General features: G+C 37.3%; 2 protein-coding genes across 4 annotated transcripts in view; one reads left to right on the forward strand and one right to left on the reverse strand.

The window, feature by feature from the left end:
• Positions 1-6,611, reverse strand: part of C5 (complement C5) — an 80,944-nt gene extending 74,333 nt beyond the window's left edge. Inside the window, exons 1-4 of the mRNA XM_036432860.2 lie at positions 6,468-6,611; positions 2,767-2,959; positions 1,296-1,458; positions 937-1,007 (exon numbers count right to left, since the gene is read on the reverse strand). Of these exons, the coding sequence (XP_036288753.1) occupies positions 937-1,007; positions 1,296-1,458; positions 2,767-2,959; positions 6,468-6,532 (492 nt within the window). The 5' untranslated portion in view covers positions 6,533-6,611. The remainder of the gene's footprint in view (positions 1-936; positions 1,008-1,295; positions 1,459-2,766; positions 2,960-6,467) is intronic.
• An 8,292-nt stretch (positions 6,612-14,903) lies between these two features.
• The window catches only part of CNTRL (centriolin), an 87,261-nt gene continuing 83,115 nt past the window's right edge, over positions 14,904-19,049 (forward strand). For 2 of the 3 annotated variants that reach the window (XM_036432863.2, XM_045579875.1), the window contains exons 1-2: positions 14,914-15,074; positions 18,429-18,432. The gene's annotated coding sequence lies outside the window, so the exon portion shown is untranslated. Of the gene's footprint in view, positions 15,075-18,428; positions 18,433-19,049 lie in introns of all 3 variants that reach the window. The other variant, XM_036432862.2, reaches the window with a different exon arrangement.

Genomic DNA, 19,049 nt, shown 5'->3' on the forward strand with positions numbered 1-19,049 from the left:
CTTTCTGCATGCTGACTCTCACTGCTCTGGGATCAGATTCCTCAATCCTGTCTTCCTGGGGCAGCTCTTACACAGGACATCTAGCATCCATTCTTCCTTGTGTGGTGTCAAGATTCTACATCACTCAAGTTCAACCACTGAGAGGGGTAGAAGGTGGAATAAATAGCATCTGGCCATCTACTCTAGTATTTTCTGACAGAAAAAGGGTATGTGAGCTGATACTGCCTCTCCTTAGTTCTCTTCCAGACTTCTGACATCAGTCAGACAGTTTATGTACTATCCCCATTTCTAACTGTAAGAGCTAAACTCATGCTATCCTTTATATTACCATGGGAAGTTCATTATTTAAAAAACAAAACAAAAAAGCAACACCTATGGCTATTCCTTTCATTAAGACCCAGCTTAAGATTTTCTTTATGAATTAAATTCCAGTAAAGGATTGCATCATCCTTCAATCCCCCCCATTTTGTCCTCCCTCTGAGCTTATGTGTCATTTGTCCTAGTGTACAATTAGGAGAAAAGGTGCTATAGCCTATAGTGAAGGGCCATTACTAATATATCTATACTATTAATAGGTAACTGCTCATCTTTACCTCATGATTTAGCACTATTTTTCATATTATTAAACTCTAAGGTCCTTAAATGTAAATTTCATAGATTGTAATTCTTTATCTTGAATTGTACAAATAAACAATCTCATAATAGATATTCAATTAATTTTTAGTGATTGATGTTCTTAAAGAAATAAATCATGAAGTATATAATTAAATGATTTAGTTTAAAATCATTGAGATCAATGTTATATTCACAGAAAGTGTTCAGTCACCATTTATTGAACATTGAATGAGTCCATATGGCATTAGGGTAGGGTTATGAAATAATGTATCTTACCCTAAAAATGAGTTAAATTATTATTTAAATAAATAACATACTTACTATGAAAGTTAAAACAACTTCTCTTTTGGCTGGCCTCAAGTCATCATTCAGTGAATAAACTCTAACCTTTACTGTAAGAATAATTGATAGCATCAAAAACTCTGTTAAACACAAGGTTATTTTAGTGTTTTTTAACAATAATTATTCTTAAAAGAGATGAGTCTCATTAAAATAAATCAATACATGGTCAATACACCAAAATATATTTTTAAAAGAAAGTAAAAAAGTTAGTCTGCAGATATATAAATTATTAATAAGTCTTTTCTTTTAAAAACCTGTGCCCACATAGTTTCAAGTGCTAAAAAGCTCTAAGTAGTGTCAATTGTCCTCCCCAGTGGAAGAAGCACCTTATACTCTACCTGATTGTTCTGGAGTGTAAACAGGTTTGTCTGTTTGAATGAAGAGAAATCCATTGTCATAGGTTATTGGCATTTTTTTTGATCTTGAAAAATGCTTTGATAAAACATCCAAATACACATGTGAAACTAGGTTTTGTCCTTCAGGCAATTGTTTGGGTTGTATCTGTAACAGAAATGTTGATTAAAAAAAAGAACATAATAGTTGTAAGGTTATAAAATTTTTGACTTTCTAAATACCACTGTAATCTCATTAGAAGGAGAAGTATGTGTATTTAATCATTTTAGAAGCAGAATAGTAAATAAAATTTGCCCAAAGCCCTCCAGTGTTAAATATCATAACCAACATTTAGTTTTAAGCAATTGAAATTTTTTCTTAAATATTTATATGCATTTAGTAAAACTATTTATACTATTGAAGCTCTCTCTTTTTTAAATGTATTTTTATTGACTTCAGAGAGGAAGGGAGAGGGAGAGATAGAAACATCAATGATGAGAGAGAATTATTGGTTGGATGCCTCCTTCATGCCCCTTACCGAGGATTGAGCCCACAACCCAGGCATGTGCCCTTGACCAGAATCAAACCCAGGACCCTTCAGTCTGCAGGTTGATGCTCCATCTACTAAGCCAAAACAGCAAGGGCTATAGAAGCTCTTTTTTACTTCATCAGTTTGCTGGATTAGCTCATGGTCTCCATTTCTTCCCTTCAACATCCTCACTGATGTCTGGACACTTTGTATTATATCTATATCCAATATTATAATTTTCCACTTTACGTTGTATGGTATGCAAATTTAATACATAAAAAGTAATAAAAGAAAGACAAGTGCTTTTCAAAAACTTGGGTTTTGACACATAGGTTAAAAGTTAATCACTAAAATCAACTGCTTGAAATATATCTGAGAGTACTGAAAAAGTTTGGAAAACAGTAAGAAGCTATTAAGATTCTGCACTCAGGTTCTTCGCAAGTGTCTTTAAGTACTTTGTCCACTTTAAAGAAACAGAAACTGTAGAACAAAGATGAATCGTTAAAGGTGTGGCACATAGTAAATAAGATTTGGCGTTCCAATCAATGGGTCTGTACAGGAAGAAAAGACCTTGGCACAATATCAAACAATTGGCAAATAAAGATACATGATAATGTTAAGATAAAATTAGGTGCTTAAGATATGCACTAATTTTTATGATTTGTCTACTTTAATCTCCTTTCCAATTAACTAAGTTAGCACTGTTTAAACATAACTCACTTTTAAGAAACAGTGGTATAAAGAACTTCAGAGCCCTTGTAATCTTTAATTTTTCTGGTTCTTGATTTTTGAATTTTTATTGTAATTTAAAATAATTTATTGTAATTTAAAATAATATTTTGTTTATATTTATTCAGTTTGCTAAATAAGTATAAAATTTATTTTTAGTTATCAGAATTTTTAATAGGAAATGATATGTTTATAGAAAATAAAAGATAAATACATACTGTTAAGATTGCAGAGTTTTGGAATTTATTTTCTGTGGATAAAGAAACAGAAGCTGAAGCATAAATAATTTTTTTATCTGGATAACTTTTAATGGAGAATGTTACATCAAATGCTTCAGTGTATCCATAAACTTGAATTACAATATTTTCAGATGCTCCAACACGAAGTACTTTGGGTGCAGATATGACATATCTGTTGAAACAGGAAAAGAGAAGGATCAGTATCTCTATATGATATACTTTGTTATAATTCTGATTTCTTCATCTCACTTGAGATATTCAATTTAAAATAGGCACATTTTGTCAACTTAAAAATAATTTTTAATTAAAATTTATTTGTGATCTAGGGTCATTTCAGCATAGTCTCCGAGAAGAAATAGCTTGAAATCAGGATTTGAAAAATAGCACTGGAGATTTAGTTAACATTTATGAGGGTTGTAATAACATCTTCCTGAGCTACTGCAACAAAGGAAGACTTAATGGTGTTGACTAGAACATGTAAATAGGGTCACTATTTTGCCCAAAGTAGAAAAAACCAACAGTTACCAGTGATTGAATTTCAGTACTGCCACCTACTGGCTGAGTAACCATGCTAAAGTCATTAACCCTCTTGGAGACAAAAAATAACTGTGAAAATATCACCTTCTTTACCAGGCTGAGGTAAGGATGAAGTGAAAACACTTAACATGCTTAGAACTCAATAAATGTTAGGATTCATTAATTTCACTAAATTATTTGAAAAGAAGTCATCTTAGAGAAGTACTGGTGTTACACTAGTGAGTGGATTTTTTAAAAAGATAGAATAAAAGTGAGTTTGGGAGCATGCACTTGAAAATGTAAATAGTTATAGAGTCCTTAGAGACAAAATAATCACAATCATACAATAATAATGATAATAACAGTATCTGAGTAGTTATCATATATGAGTGTCTGTATTAGCACTTTATATACAAGTAGAGGCCCAGTGCACAAAATTTGTGCAGGGGAAAGGGGTCCCTCAGCATGACCTGCATGCTTTACAATCCGGGACCCCTTGGGGGATGTCCAACTGCCAGTTTAGGCCCAATCCTAAATGCTCTTCCCTGCCAGCCTGATCACCCCTAACCACCTCTGCCTCGGTCCCTACCACCATGGCTTTGTCCAGAAGGGCATCCAAAAGATGTCCAGTCTAAGTAGCATATTACCCTTTTATTAGTATAGATTTTTTTAATCTTTACAAGCCAATGATGTAGATACTATTGTTTTCTTAATTTACAAGTGATAAGAGGTTAATTTGACTGAGGTCACCTGGCTTATATGTGAATGAAAGACTTTATATTCAGATCTCTCTTGGTTGTGTTAAACTGAGGTCAAAGTTACAAGCTTTATTCACAGCCACAGGCTGTTCCCTCAGTTTTATTTTTCATGTGATTTATATAAGAATGAATATGAATTGTATGCTTTTGAAATAAAAATTTTTAATGTATGATTTTTTTCATTGTTTATTAAAAGAAAACCTACAAATATAAACCAGGTTATTAATTATATCACAAAGTATATAGTTTGAATAGTGAGAGCTACTACATGTAGTTTATTCTACTATTATACATAGAAAAAAGAGTGTTTCAACCCAAAAGGTGATAATGATTGAGACCTAAGAGCTCATCAATTCAACTGGCAGAATTATTGTAGGCTCCTGTCAAAATTATGACATTTAAAAAGTCTTTTCAAATCAGCAAGTGTTCAGTAACAATAAAATTAATTTGGAGGCAATTAACTCCTTTAATCATCTGGCAGTTCTACATGACAACTAATTTGGAACCATTTACAGTCAAGTTATGAAAGAGAGAAAAGAATCTCCAGACTTCCAACCAACATCTGATTTCCTCGTGTGCTTACTCAGAAATAGTGGAAAATAAGAAAACTTTAGCTTTGCTGATAATAAGGTAAATTTACAGAAATGTTATAATGTGCTAAGTACCTTTTTAAGCATATAACAGATATATAAATTCACTGTATTGTTACAACCACTCTCTGAGGAAAGTCTTATTATTACCTCTATTTTACAGATGAGAAAAATGATAATTAACTTGCCCAAGATCACACAGCTAATAAGTTATAGAATTTGGAATTATTCTCAAGCAGCCTGTTCCTAAAGTAACACTTTCAATTGCTGTACTACACTGAATTTATCAAGAGTTTTGCAAATCTAGAAAAAAAAAAGTCTTTTAATTTCAATATTCTTAGAAATTTTGTATTTTATGTTTAAATTTTGAATTGTCTATATGGTAGTAGTGGGGAAACATAAAATACTCAGTGTTTACAAGTCTCTAAAAGATAGCTCTGAAATCCACGTTTTTACAGATTTTGGTCTATACTGATTTATCAGTAGCACAATCTAACCTAAAGAATTTTGCACTTTTTAAATTTTCTTTCAATAGTTGTAGAGAATCAGGCCACTCAGCTTGCAGGGGGCAAAAATGTCAGTTTGGCCTCTACCTGGAATGTTCTTTCCCCAGATATTTGCAAAGATTGTTTCCTTACTTCCTTCAAGTTCTGGATGAGTGCCTTAGAGAATGATGATGGGAAAAAAAAAAAAAAAAAAAAAAATCTTATGTCTACATTTTCAAATAATTCCTCATCATTTTTTTAATCCTATTACTCTCCTTTACTTCTTTCTTTATAGCATTAATAATCACCTGACCTTATTTATTCATTTATTCATTGATTCATTCATTATTTGCTTCTCCCACTAGAATGCAAGCTGTATGTAAATTTATTAATTTAATTGACTGATGACCATGCTTTAAATGGTACACTCTCACTTTCTCAAGAGAAAGAGAGGCAATGCTTATTAAAGGCCAGTACAGTGTATAGGAAGAATTCAGAATCCTAGTCCTATTTCTACCTTAATCTCAATCTCTTTGAATTTCAGCCACTTATCTTTCAAAAATGAATAAATAAAAAATATCAAAGGTACTGGGGTGATTGTAGCAATGCAAGGAAATCAGATTTTATAAGATTCTAAGTACATCTTTATATTCATAATATAGTTACATGTTTATACATTTATGAAAACTGGAAAAAGACTAAAATGGTAAAGAGGAGTCCTTAATACTAGTCCTGCTTCTGTCTCTCTTTAACAGAATGACTTCTGGTAAGTCAATTTCCCTGTTGCACTTATCTTCATATGTGAAATTAGTAGGTTCAATTAGATACTCAGTTACTTTTCAGTGTTATTTATAGATATGAGATCACTATTTTAAGACATAGTTTAAAATATACAGCATTTCAATAATAACACTACCATTGCAAAGAATGAGCTCCTAAATATAAAAGTAATTACAATAGTTTTTCAAATCACTGTATTAGGAGTAACCCTTGTTTAATTATGCACAGTATTTAGAAAACAATGCACTAAATATAAATAAGCAATAAATGACAAGAAAGTTTGTCATCTAGAGATTATTTTGTGCTTTTTCAAAGTGCAATTTGAACAATAACTTATGCAATTAAAAAAATAGCAATCCCCTAAAAGGTGTCATATTGTTAGCTATTTATCAAATCAAAATACTTACATGACTTTCTTATTCAGATGAGAATATTCACTTGGCATTCTCAGAAGTAGAAAGTAATTTTCAAATTAACAAAGTTAACTGATTTTTCTTTTCACTCATCACAACTAAGACACATTGAAAATGAAGATAGGTTCTTTTACTTACGTTTGTTCCTGTCCCCAACTTTTTCCCAGGAAGATTAAAAAACAAAGTATGCCCCAAAGACCCATGGCTAGAGACAGCAGTAAACCATGGGTATAAACTTTTTCTTGAAGTTACTCTCCTTTTAAATAAACCCAGCTAAAAGAATGAGTAAATTAGTTTACTGGTTAATTATTAATGTCAGAAAGAAAGACTTCTAAGTTGGGAAAATAAAATCAGAACTGAATCAACCTTTAATGCCCAGGTATAAAAGTAGGCAACACTTTATAGGGATTTACACCTAGAGAATTTATTTTAATTAATACAAAGGGATTCTAACATGGGAGTTTGGCACTGCATTGAAAGGCTTAAAGCTAGAAACTAGTAAGTCACACTGCCCTTGGCCTTTCCTCTTTGGCCAGGGTTAATTGCTCTGCCATTACATCATCTGTGAGCACCTGGTTTAGACAGGCTCACTCAGTGGTCTTTTGAGAGAAGTCCTGAGCAATACTGTTGTTAGAATTGGGAATGGCCTAATGATAAGCTGAATCTGCAAAGGAGGTCTATGGGACAGTTCCTTCATCTATCCCAGTCTAGAGAAGAAGCTGAACATTAGGTGGAGGAAAGATTGTGATGGGCAATGAAAATGCCACGTTGAGCATGCCAGCATCTTTTTTTTAGGAAATAAGTAGCCCGTCAAGTACTTTAGATTTTAGTAGGGAATGATATCCTCCAATATCTATTAATTTGAACACCACAAATACAAAATGTATACCTATTCATAGAATATTTTCTTTAAACACACACACACACACACACACACACACACACACACACACACAACCCTTCAATTTAAATCTTTCAGTGAGGATCTTATTGTAAGAACTCAGGGAAAATAAAGCTTCCTATAACAAATGAGACTAGTAATTAATTTAGAATGAAATACCATTTTATCTTTAAGATTTTATGATGCTTTATGTTCACTATAAAACTTTTAATTTATCACCTTCCTTTTATTAGCACTCATTTCTACTTTAGTACATAATAAGTACTATATTTTAAAATAATAAAACAAATTTCTCTAAACATTATTCTGTAATTCAGATGTTTTATGGTCACATTGGCATTCCTTGCTTTGAATTAATAAGGTCCTATTTTATAAATCCTTTAATACTGAATTCATTAGGAAAAGGGGCATAAAAAGGAAATTTGATATATAAATATCATTAAAGGTATCTCTTGCATAAATCATTAAAATGGTAAAAATATGTCACTATTGTCTGATCATCTAGCCCATTTGTTTCAAAAGAATACCTGTGAAATGATTAAGCTGGGTTGTGAAAGACAGGTCAAGTTAAAACAAACAAAGTACTCTTGCCATCATTTTCGGGAAAAGGTATTAAGAGAAAGTGAGAACACTTAAATCATTGTAGATGACATATGTATGTTAAGTGTAAGATTTTGCTTGTATTATAAAGTGAATAGTGATGATATTAGTTTCTCAAATAGAAAACTTTTTTAAAAATAATGAATCTGCCCTAACCAGTTTGGCTCAGTGGATAGAGTGTCGGCCTGTGGACTCCAGGGTCCCAGGTTCGATTCAGGTCAAAGGCATACATATCTTGGTTGCAGGCACATCCCCAATAGGGGGTGTGCAGGAGGCAGGTGATTGATGTTTCTCTCTCATCTATGTTTCTAACTCTCTCTCCCACTCTCTGTAAAAAAATCAATAAAACAGGTTTAAAATAAATGAATAAATAAATAAAAATAATGAATCTCAAAGGTCCTTAATAGAACCAAAGTTCAACAATTTACAGATTCCCAACAGGGTTTAAAGTTTTTATCTGCCTCTTAAACATGGCTCAGAGATGAATTCTTTACATTCTAAAATGTTGACCTTTGGGGAGTTTGGCTTTTATATAAATCTGCATCTCTAAAAGAAGAGAAGTAGGTCTGGCAGAAACTTTGGTGGTCACCTAACATTCCCCGTAATGCTACCTCAATTCTACCTTGAGGATTGAGTCCAAATGGCTTCACTTAGTTTACAAAACCAGCTCCTGACCTGGGTCCCACTTGATTCTCCAGCTTCAGTGTTCCCATTCTTCAGTTCAAGCAAAAAGCTGAATTATTTATTATTCTCTGAGGTCACCACAACATAATGGTGCTCCTAGGATAAAAGTCAGCCAAATACTATTACTACTATGATTAACCTATTTATATCCTTAATTTGTCACATCATCAGAAACAAGATTTAGATATGGATTGCTACTACCAGCACTGCAGAACACAGACTACTCGGTGCTTGACCATAACACCATGTGAAAGGGAATTGGAGGCACAAACTAGATATGTCCAATTGTGGAGCCTTATAAGTACATATCTCTCATTAGTCACTTGTTTTCCTATGCATTTATACAAATTTTAAAAGACATTGAGCTACAAAAAGTTTATTGAAACAAAATCTTACACTAAGTCTAATGTATAAAGTAAAAGTGTGTCAGTGTGGGGTGGCCCTGCTGTCTGCCTGTCTCCCTGACATGTACCCCCAGCTGGACCTTTGTAGATCAATGGGAAACCTGGGGTCCTTGGACACCTGGTTTAAAAATATTGACTTAAAGCACCAAACAACTTGTTCTAATGATTTTATTTCACTTGGACCATTACTTATTACTTCACTCTATCAATAACTCCAAATCAAGCTTAAAATTAGTTTGTTAGTTATAGGCCAAAGGAGAAACCAATCTCTTTTCATCTTGTGCCCAAGATCCACTGCTTTAGCTGCAAATTAAAATTCCTCTCCCAAGTGACTTGGGCTATCAACACAAAGTTCTCTAAAAGCCCCTGTTTCTTCACAATCCTATACCTATATCTCACATCCAAGACCCTGGTATCTCAACATCAAATAGGGAATTCACACAGACTGCATGAGTCCTGGGAGAGGATAAGGGAAAAGTGAACACTCCAGATAAACTTTTACACATATACCTAAAAATACTAGCATAGAAATGTTCGCTGTAGCATTATTTATGATAAGAAAATTTTGGCACAAACTTAAAGCAACAGAAAAATGACACCTACATTACTTTATATGAATACAATGGAAGGCAATGTTGGTTGGTAAAACCAGCTTGCAGAATGACACAAAGAGCATAATAACATTTATATACATTAAAAAATATATAGAGCAATGTCTATAGTCATTTCCACTGGTTGTAATAGCATACACATATGATGATGAAAAGCAAATACTAAGTCAGGATAATTTTTGTATGGAAGGGAAGCAGAATATGGGGGTAGAAAGCAGGTTTATCGAGTGCTTCGGATCCATCACCTTTTGTTTTAAAGCAGTGTTTCCCAAACTTCTCTCATGATGAGAATCACCTGGTGGAGTTGTTAAACTACAGATTCCTGAATCCCAACTAAGAAGTGCTAAACTAGAATTTTTGGGAACATATAGGTAAAATTGTATATGTGCTCTAGAGCACTAGTTAAGTATACACTTTGGGAAACACTGGCAGGATGATGCTCCAATTAACTGAACCACTTTGCCAGTACAGGATGAAAGAATATCTTCATCATTGAGCCCACTTTTTTTTGTTTGTCTGCTGTCAATTAAAAGTCTGGGATTGGATGACTGACCTCTTAAGAATCCATCTAATTGCTACATCCTAAGATTCTTAGTGAGCAAAGGAGCAGCAAAAGGTTCCCATAGACTAGATCCTTTTCAGATGGCATTACATGGTTTTCTCTTGTAATGTCAGTGATTGCCATTAGCAGATTATGTGTTCTCTACCTCTTTATCTCATAAGCTATAAAAAGTCTTTGCTTAGAAAGCTCCTCCTCACTCTGCTATGCAAGATGTTGTTGAGGCATTTTCTTACTTCCCTGGAATTGGTGTAGTAATTTACTATCTTAGCATGATCTGCAAACTCCAGTGCATTTTAATAGATGCTATACAGATTCAGACACAGAGGACATTTTTCTCAACTTTTGCAGAGCTTATCCAAATACTGACAACACATTATATTTTAACTCCTAACATGTATCAGTTATTGCAATAATTAAATTTCATAAATTATCTCTAACCTTCACGACCACTCTTAAGGGTGTTATTACTCTTGTGTGATGAAGAAACTGAGGCTTAGAGAAATATAGTGACTTGTATACATCTAGTAAATTGTAGAGATGGGGAGTTATGCTGGGATCAGTAGGGAAAAGAGGGAGAGATACCAAACCAATCTGTAGTCTTACCTTCTCTTTGACACCTTCTCCAGCTGTTTTGTCTGTACTTGATTTTCCACTTTAAAACTTTTGAAGAATTTATAGCCTGGCCCACATATTTTGATTCTTCTTTATATACTATTGTACATTCTGGCAAAGGTTCAAGGGTTACAAGAAGGGAATAAGTATTATATAAGTGAAGAACTTAGTCTGACTTATGTCTGGTTCTCTCTTCCTCACAAAGCACTGGGGTAAGACTGGCTGAAGTGACAACCTGGCAAATGGCAGATTGGGAGATTATTTGAAAACGCAAAAGGGAAAATCCTGATAACATAGTGGTTTAGAGCTAAGGATGGATGGATTTGTATTTTTAAGACCCAAATGGTAATTGAAGAATGATAAAGAAGAAAGTTGTTGCTCAAACTATTCTTGTAAGTCACCAGAGTAGTGGTTTGAAATACCATGTCCCAAAAGGCCACTTCAGATTACTAAATCAATAATGGAATAGGAGAGGATTTCTGAGGAGAGGGTGTGAAGGAAGTGGAAAATAACAAGCTAAAAATAGAAAATCAAGTATTCATGATGGAATGCAGTTAAGCATATTTTCTTCAGAGAAAGCAAAGTGACAAAAATGAAAGAAAGTGCCCATCATCCTTTTATCTCTCACTTTTATAACCTCACTGAAGCTGTCCTTTCTATATCCTACACAGTCTAACAGATTAAGCCCATTAACTTCCTCTCTGGCTCCACTATCGCACACTTTTTCAGATACTCTTACTTCTTGTTCAACATGAGTTACCTTATCTAATTCTAATTACTACTCATCCATACATATCTACTGATCCAGTGGCTACATGTGATAGCCTATCTCCAAGATGGCCCTCATCCTGACCTTCCTGATACTCATGTCTTTGTATGATCCCCTCCTATATTGTATTAAGGTTGGTCTATTTGATCAATAGAATCAAGCAAATATAAAGGTGTATGACTTCTGAGGTCACATAAGACACTGCTATTCCCACCTTGCTCTCTCTTGGTTGCCTGCTCTGAGGGAAACCAGCCACCATTAGTAAGGACATTCCAAAAGTCTAGGGAGAGAGCTATGTTGAAAGACCTGGGAGGCCTTTCCTTGGAGGAGCTTGTGAGTGAGCCATCGTGGAGGTACCCCCTCCAACACCAGTCATGCCTTTCAGTGACCACAGCCCAGCTAACATCTTGACTGAAAAATCATGAGAGAACTCAAGGCAAACTAACCTAGCTAAGTCCTTCCTGGATTCCTGCCCATAAAAACTGTTGAAAATAAATTAATGTTTGTTGTTGTTTTAGCCCACTAAGTATAGGGGTAATTTTTTTTTTTTTTTTTTTTTTTTACACAGCAATAGTTAACATCTTCATAGTATAGCTGTTGCATTAAAGATATAACTTTCACGAAAGTCTCTTACATTCACTCACACCACTACTGGGCATTTGCTCCTTCTTGGTCATCAATACTCATACTTTAATTTGCAAGTGTACTTTAAATTTATAGAGAACAGCAGGCTGATAGGCCTACTTGAAAGCACCACCTGCTGCTCATAATTTAACAGCACCCCAAAGCAGGCTGGAATAATTGGTGCTGCCTTTCCATGATAAGTCCTGATTTCCCATTTTATGTCTCTTCTGGGAATTAGCTTCTTTATTTCCTGGAGATAACAACACCTGCCTTTCTTCACAGAAATGGTTAAATGTGATATCCCTGAGCATTGAAAATCATATAAACATGTAAGAAGTTCTTATTCTTTCTAGCATCTTATCTTTTCTATTTTATCAACTTATTTCTGCCTGTAAACATGAAAAAGTCATTAATAGGAAATAAAAACAAATAAAATTTTTTTTCAGTGGATTTCCCCCCCAAAAAATCACTGATCAGCCCCCTCAACTTTATATAATTTTCTTTTTCCTTATTCATTCACAGAACACATCCTCTACCCCCCAAATGATTCATGGATATTTTTATGGAAGTTAGATAGAAAGAAAATAAATACATAAAATGATTGCCCACAGCAGAGGCCATTTGATGTTGGTTGGCATGATTTTGCATCATTATTATTAGACAGAAACTGATGATCAGAAAGGATTAAAAAGAAGAAAGGATGGGAAGAAGGAGGGAGGAAGATGAAGAAAGGAAAGGGGGGAAAAAAAAAAAAAGAACAATCACAAAGAAAGAAGTAGCCAGGGACATCTATACAATTTGAAGGTCCCAGTACAGGATGAAAATATAGAGTCTTGGTCCCTTGTCTAGTTCCATCTCTGGATAATTTATTATCCCTTTAATTTTTTAACCCTGTTTCCTTAAATTTCTTTATTTTGCTTCTTTATTAAACCAGCTTGGGTAAATTTGAAAAATGTTGAATAAATGTCTAAAAAAGGCAAATCTATAGAAACAGAGTAGATAGTTGATTGACTGGAGCTGGAACTGGGAATGGGGAATACACAAAAATGAGTTGATCATGGTGATAATTGTAATATGGTGCTTTTGATATGTACCAGTGGAGACAAGCCAGACTAGAGAGGGTTGAGATGTAAGGAAGTGGAGACAGTATGTCCAGTGTGTCACGAATGGGGAAGTGGGAGTTGACAATAGTCCTGTTTGTGCAGGATTTGGTGATTGATTGTGCCCAATAGGAAGAGTCAAGGATGACTCCCAAGTCTCTGGCTTGAGAAATTAATGATATGAGATACTTTTGGCTGAGATGGAATATATTGGAAGAGGAAAAACAGTTTTGTTTTGGGGAAAAGACAGAGGTAAGTTTAATTTGGACATGTGGAATTTGAGTTACCTCTGAAATGCCCATGTGTCTCCCACATCCATCATAGCTATCTCTAATTATAGACAGAACCTTCATCATCATTTGCCTGCCAATACAAACTCATCTTACCTCTTCTAGAAATTTGTCTCTAGTTCACTTCCCTTCCTAATGTTATTTTGAATTTGTTCCCTTTTGGATGATATCTTTACTATGAATAACAATGAGATTTGGGAAGGATTAAAAAAATAAGTTATTTAGTTCTCTCAGCTCCTTTTGTAAAGGCACTTTTCTTTTTGTAATTAATAAGTAATCTGTGATGTAATATTTTGAGAGCAAGTGAATATCTTATTTACCAATATTTCATGTAATGGTTTTAATATCTATTGATAATCCTGGTCCGAATCAAGTATATTGAGGGCTGTGAAATGGTGATTTCCTAATTAGGTCATTTCATCTATATTAGCAGGAAGTCATTTGACTAGAAGAGCTTTCCCTTTTGTAGAAATTAAAAACGTTTTTGTGTGTGTGCTTTTTTTTTTTTTTTTTTTTTTTTTGTATGGTGATTGCCAGAGGGAAGGAGATTGGGGATGAGTATCTTTTGGGCAAGCAAGCTATTAAGATTTTAGGATTATCAGGAAAAGAGAGGTAGGGACTGTACTGGAGATTTCTGGAGATGGTGCAGCCTCTGAGGGTGACATGGTCCAGGGTACAAGCTAAAAAAAATGAAAGGCTGGAGTGGAAGCAGGTGTCCTTGGTGAAATTTTTTTTTTTAAAAAAAAATCACTATTCCCCTAACCCAGGGCAGTATGTGCTAAAGTCTCTTAATCTGTTGGCTATATAGCGAAATCAGCACTGTTAGAAAAGACCCAACCGACGTTTCCTCAAAACGCTTCTTGCTTTTGCTCCCCTGTCACCAACCAGAGGACTGTTCTCCACAGCTCACAGGAGCGGTCGCTGCCCGAATTCCCGGGCTCGTCTCGCTCCCTCAACCGTGGCCACAGCCGGGGCCCGAGCTGCGCCCGCTCCGCGGCTCATCCACCTCCGTCCGGCCTGTGGGACCCTGAAGAGAATTTGCCTCAGAAAAGGCGCGCGGAGAAGCGAGCTGCCAGCCTCGCAAGTTCTAGGCCAGACGACCAGCATCGGAAGTGCGGGAACTTGGCGACAGCTCCACCCTGGTCTCCTAGGTTGTCCTCTGGTGTCCGGCCGCCCAGGGGTATCCGAGCCCCGGCGTGAGTGAGGCGTCTGCAGCTTCGCCTCGGCGACCGGTGACGAGGTCCATCGCGGCACCGCAGGAAACCTGCACCTCCTCAGGCGCCGTGCACCAAGCCTCCAGCGGGAGCACGCCCTCCGTCTTCCCGCGCCAGAAGCGCCGGCGGAACCCGCGGCGGGAAGCCCCGCCCCCCCAGCACGGGAGGGGCGTGGTCACGGCTGCCCCGCCCCCGCCGCGCGCTCTGCCCCCCGGCAACCGGCACAACACAACAAGATGGCTGCCGCGCCGCTAGGCACCTGAGGGGAGTGACGGGCGCGCCTCCGCCCGGCCTCGTCCCACGGGCCCGCTCCGCTTGGCTTCTCCGCACGAAGTGCCAGGTCGGGTCGCAGGAGTTCTCTGGGATCCATCCAGGTGGGCCAGCGGGGGCCGGCGGCGGCAAAGGCGGGAAGGCCTGGACCAGTTCCGATGGATTCGGGGCGGGGGCGTGTGCTGGGGAATTGGGATTGGATGGGAAGGAGGGCAGGGCGTGGGGAGGAGGATGAAGGCGGGATGTTTGGTTGGGAAGGGAGGGAGGTCAGGGGGTGGGAGTGCAGGACAGTTGGGAGATAGGGGGCCCGGGTGTGCGGCGGCGCCGAGAGGAGGAGGGTGCCGGGTGCCAGGGATAACGGATGGTTTGTGTATCCTGGCGAGTGCCATGGTATCAGGCGAAATACATTTCGTGGAGAAGATGAGAATTTGGGGTATTTATTGGGAAGAAATGTGAAGAGGAGGGCTAATATAGAGGTGATTTTTGAAGTGAGAACTTGGCGCAGCTCTTGATTCTGTCACCTCATCTATCACTCAACTGGCTCTGTCTGTGACTTAAATTCCTGAGCATGTTTTTTTTTTCTACAAAACAATTGCTAATTACTTTTGAGTGTACAGTATATGTCAGATTCAGTTCTAAATTGTTCCGGTGTCTTAACTCATTTAGAATTTAAAGTAATTTGTATGAGTTTACCATCCCCATTTTAAAAATGATGAAACCAAGCATCGGAGAGGTTAAGTAATTTCTCTAATTTCACATAATATGGAATTTGGATTTAGGCTGTTTAGTTCCAGAATCCACTCTTAATTCTTAATGGTACACTGCTTCTTGTACCTGAGGTTAATAATTCTAATCTTATGCAGTATCTGCAAGGATTTAAATTTGGTAATGTACTTAGAGTCCTTAGAACAGTCCTTCATTCATTCAACAAATATTTATTGTGCACCAAACAGTAGAAAGAGTCCATGCTTTTTCATCACTTAAACTCTAGAAGGAGAAATAAGTAATAATATAGTAGTTTCATAATAATAATTTAATTCTAATTAGAGGTGTTATAAAGGAGACCACACCCCCGCCGGTTTGGCTCAGTGCATAGTGCATTGGCCTGAGGACTAAAGGCTCCGGGGTTCCATTCCCTCAGTCAAGGGCAAGTACCTCAGTTGCAGGCTCAATCCCCAGCATGCCAGAGGCAAGCGATCAATATGTCTCTCTCACATCAATGCTTCTCTCTCTCTCACCTTCCCTTCCACTCTCTCTAAAAAATTCAGTGGAAAAACATCTTCAGGTGAGGGTTAAAAAGAAAAAGAAAGGAGACCGTTTTGTGCAGAGACCATGTATAACGGGAAGATAAAATCCTGGTGTCTTTCCTGAGTGTAGAAACCCTGTCTTCTCAGCTTTGTATTATTAGAGTCTACCACAGGTCATAGAGCAAAAAGTTGCTCAATAAAAGTGGACGATTGAATAAATAAATAAGGTATGGGAAGCTTGGGTCTTAGGGTACCTGAGTAGAGTGGAGAGAGATGTGAAAGGATAATTCAGGATGTTAATAGGCTAGAGAAGGACACAGAAGTCAGGGTGTTAAAAGGGAAAAGCAAGGTAATTATATTGGGATGAAAAGGAATAGGTGGGGGTTGAGTATTTTCTTTGAGAAGGGAAATAATTAGAAGTCAGAATATTGGAATGAATTAGGGTAACCAGAATATTTGCTGGGATGAGCATTTTGGGAAATTAAGGTATATGTGAGCAGTTTGGGAAATCAGAAAGGATATAAAAGTGCTGAGGCAGAGTACTGAAAAGAGCTATCCTTCTATATAATAAAGATGTAATATGCAACTTAACCCTCATACCCTCACAAGATGGCTGTCTATGACCAGGCTGGCAGGGAGCTAAGTGAGGGGCGACCAAATGACTGAACAAGCAGGCTGCACAGGATGACCAGGCCAGCAGGGGAGTTAGTGGGGGGCGACCAAACGACTGAACAGCAGGCTGCTTGGGGCAACTAGGCCAGCATGGGGGCCATGAGGGGCAACCAGGCTGGCAGAGGGGGCAATTGGGGGTGACTAGGCTGGCAGAGTGGGATACTTGGGGGTGACCAGGCCGGCAGGGGGGCCAGTAAGAGGTGACCAGTTTGGCGGGGGGCGGAGGGTAGTTAGGAGTGACCAGACTGGCAGGGATGGACAGTCAGGGGCGACAAGGCAGGCAGGCAGGTGATCAACTAGGAGCCAGCAGTCCAGGATTGTGAGAGGATGTCCAACTGCCAGTTTAGGGTCGATCCCCAGGATGGGGCCTAAACCAGCAGTCGGACATCCCACAAGGGGTCCTGGATCTGAGAGGGTGCAGGCTGGGCTGAGGGCTCTCCTCCCCCAGGAAAATAATACAGTGTTAGAGAATTGGGACAGAATTCATGGGGAAATTTAACAATCAGAATGGGATGAAGGTTGGGAGGCAGAGACCATGTATAACAGGAAGATAAAATCCTGCTGTGCAACTTGATAAGTGCCTTTGGAAAGAAGAGCAGCTGGATTAGAGACTTTGGAGAGGAATGGGAATGAGGACAAGAGAAAGTTAAAGAGTAATTGTATTTAAATGGGCCCAAAGGTATGGAATAAAGTAGAATTGTAGGGAAAGTACTGAGATGTGATTAAAGGGCTAAGGGATGTAGCAGAGAGGGATATGGAGATCAAGAAATGGGCATGGATATCTGCATATTGGAGTGGACTGGGAAGAGATGGAAGGCTTGGGGATTATTGAGGTCTGCCTCATTTAGAGAAAATCAGAGTAGAAGATGAAAAATTAGGAATGTTAGGAAAGGCTGGAGCTATGAAGGATGGGACTGTTAGATCAGGGCAAGTATTTGAGTCTTAAAGTGACACGATGAGTAGTGTTTTGTTGCCTTGCCATATGATTCTGATTATCACATCCCTTCAGTGGCTTTCTCTTGCTCTGCAGACTACCTTGAGTGCCTTCAATATGTGTTTCCAGTTCTGAATATTTGTTTGGTTTTATGTTCTTTTTATGTCCTGCCTCTTCACACACTCTAGCCCTACCTCTCTGCTCTGTCTTCTCTGTTCTATTGCTTGGTCTTTGTTTATGTTATTGCAAACTACATCTTAGGGCCGAGCAACATTCCCATCTCTCCCTTAAAATTGTAGTTCAAGATTTACTATCTTCAGGTGGTAGCTTCTGAAATAATACTAGCCATTTTCAAACACAGTATATCCCCAGTTCAGTGAGTTGGCTAGTCTATGAGATGGTAATATACGTATATTTCAATGTCCAGGCTCTGCGGGAGCTATGGAACTCGGGGAGGGGATCTGGGAATGCACTGTGACATTGGAACCACTTCTTAATCTTTCATATTATAATTCATAAAAGGAAGGAGCTGATTTAGATTTTTGGAAACCATTCTAATTTTATTTTCATCTCTATAAGTGAGTAAGGCAGAGTTTTCTATCAAGAAAGGTGACAGAGGACTTCATGATAGTCTAGTAAGGCCCAAAGGGTTTTGGTCACTAGGATGTTATATAAGGAATTCAGGATGGTTCAGTATTTTAATAATTAAGAGAGAAGATTAAGATGCAGGACACAAAATAATTGCACTGCATAAAAATAAGATGTGCTTGTTTTAACCAAGAAACTAAAAACATATAAAGTATATATTTTTTAGCATGTAGCATACACGATTATTTTAATTTTATAAATTTCTATCATACTATGGTATAGAGAAAGATATATAGAAATGGGAACTGAGACTTGTCCCTCCGTTCTTATTTTTTTAATCTGTTACTCTGATGAAAACTACATTTAACTCAAGAAAATATGAAACTTTACCTTTAAAACATATGCTGCTTAGATCTTCTCAAGTTTGAGTATATTATTTTTATTTAGAAAGCGAATGCCAACACAGCTTAGCCCTGAATCATTAATATTACTAAGCCTTTTTCTGTGGCAGAAGGGTGTAATATCCTATATAATAAAAGCCTAATATGCTAAGTGTCTAGTTGACTGGTTGACTGTTCAACCAAAGTGTAATAAGCATAATATGCTAACGATACGTAAGCTTGCTCAACTGCTTGCTG

The sequence above is a fragment of the Pipistrellus kuhlii genome, unplaced genomic scaffold (genome assembly GCF_014108245.1).
Source record: "Pipistrellus kuhlii isolate mPipKuh1 unplaced genomic scaffold, mPipKuh1.p scaffold_m20_p_12, whole genome shotgun sequence".
NCBI lineage: Eukaryota > Metazoa > Chordata > Mammalia > Chiroptera > Vespertilionidae > Pipistrellus > Pipistrellus kuhlii.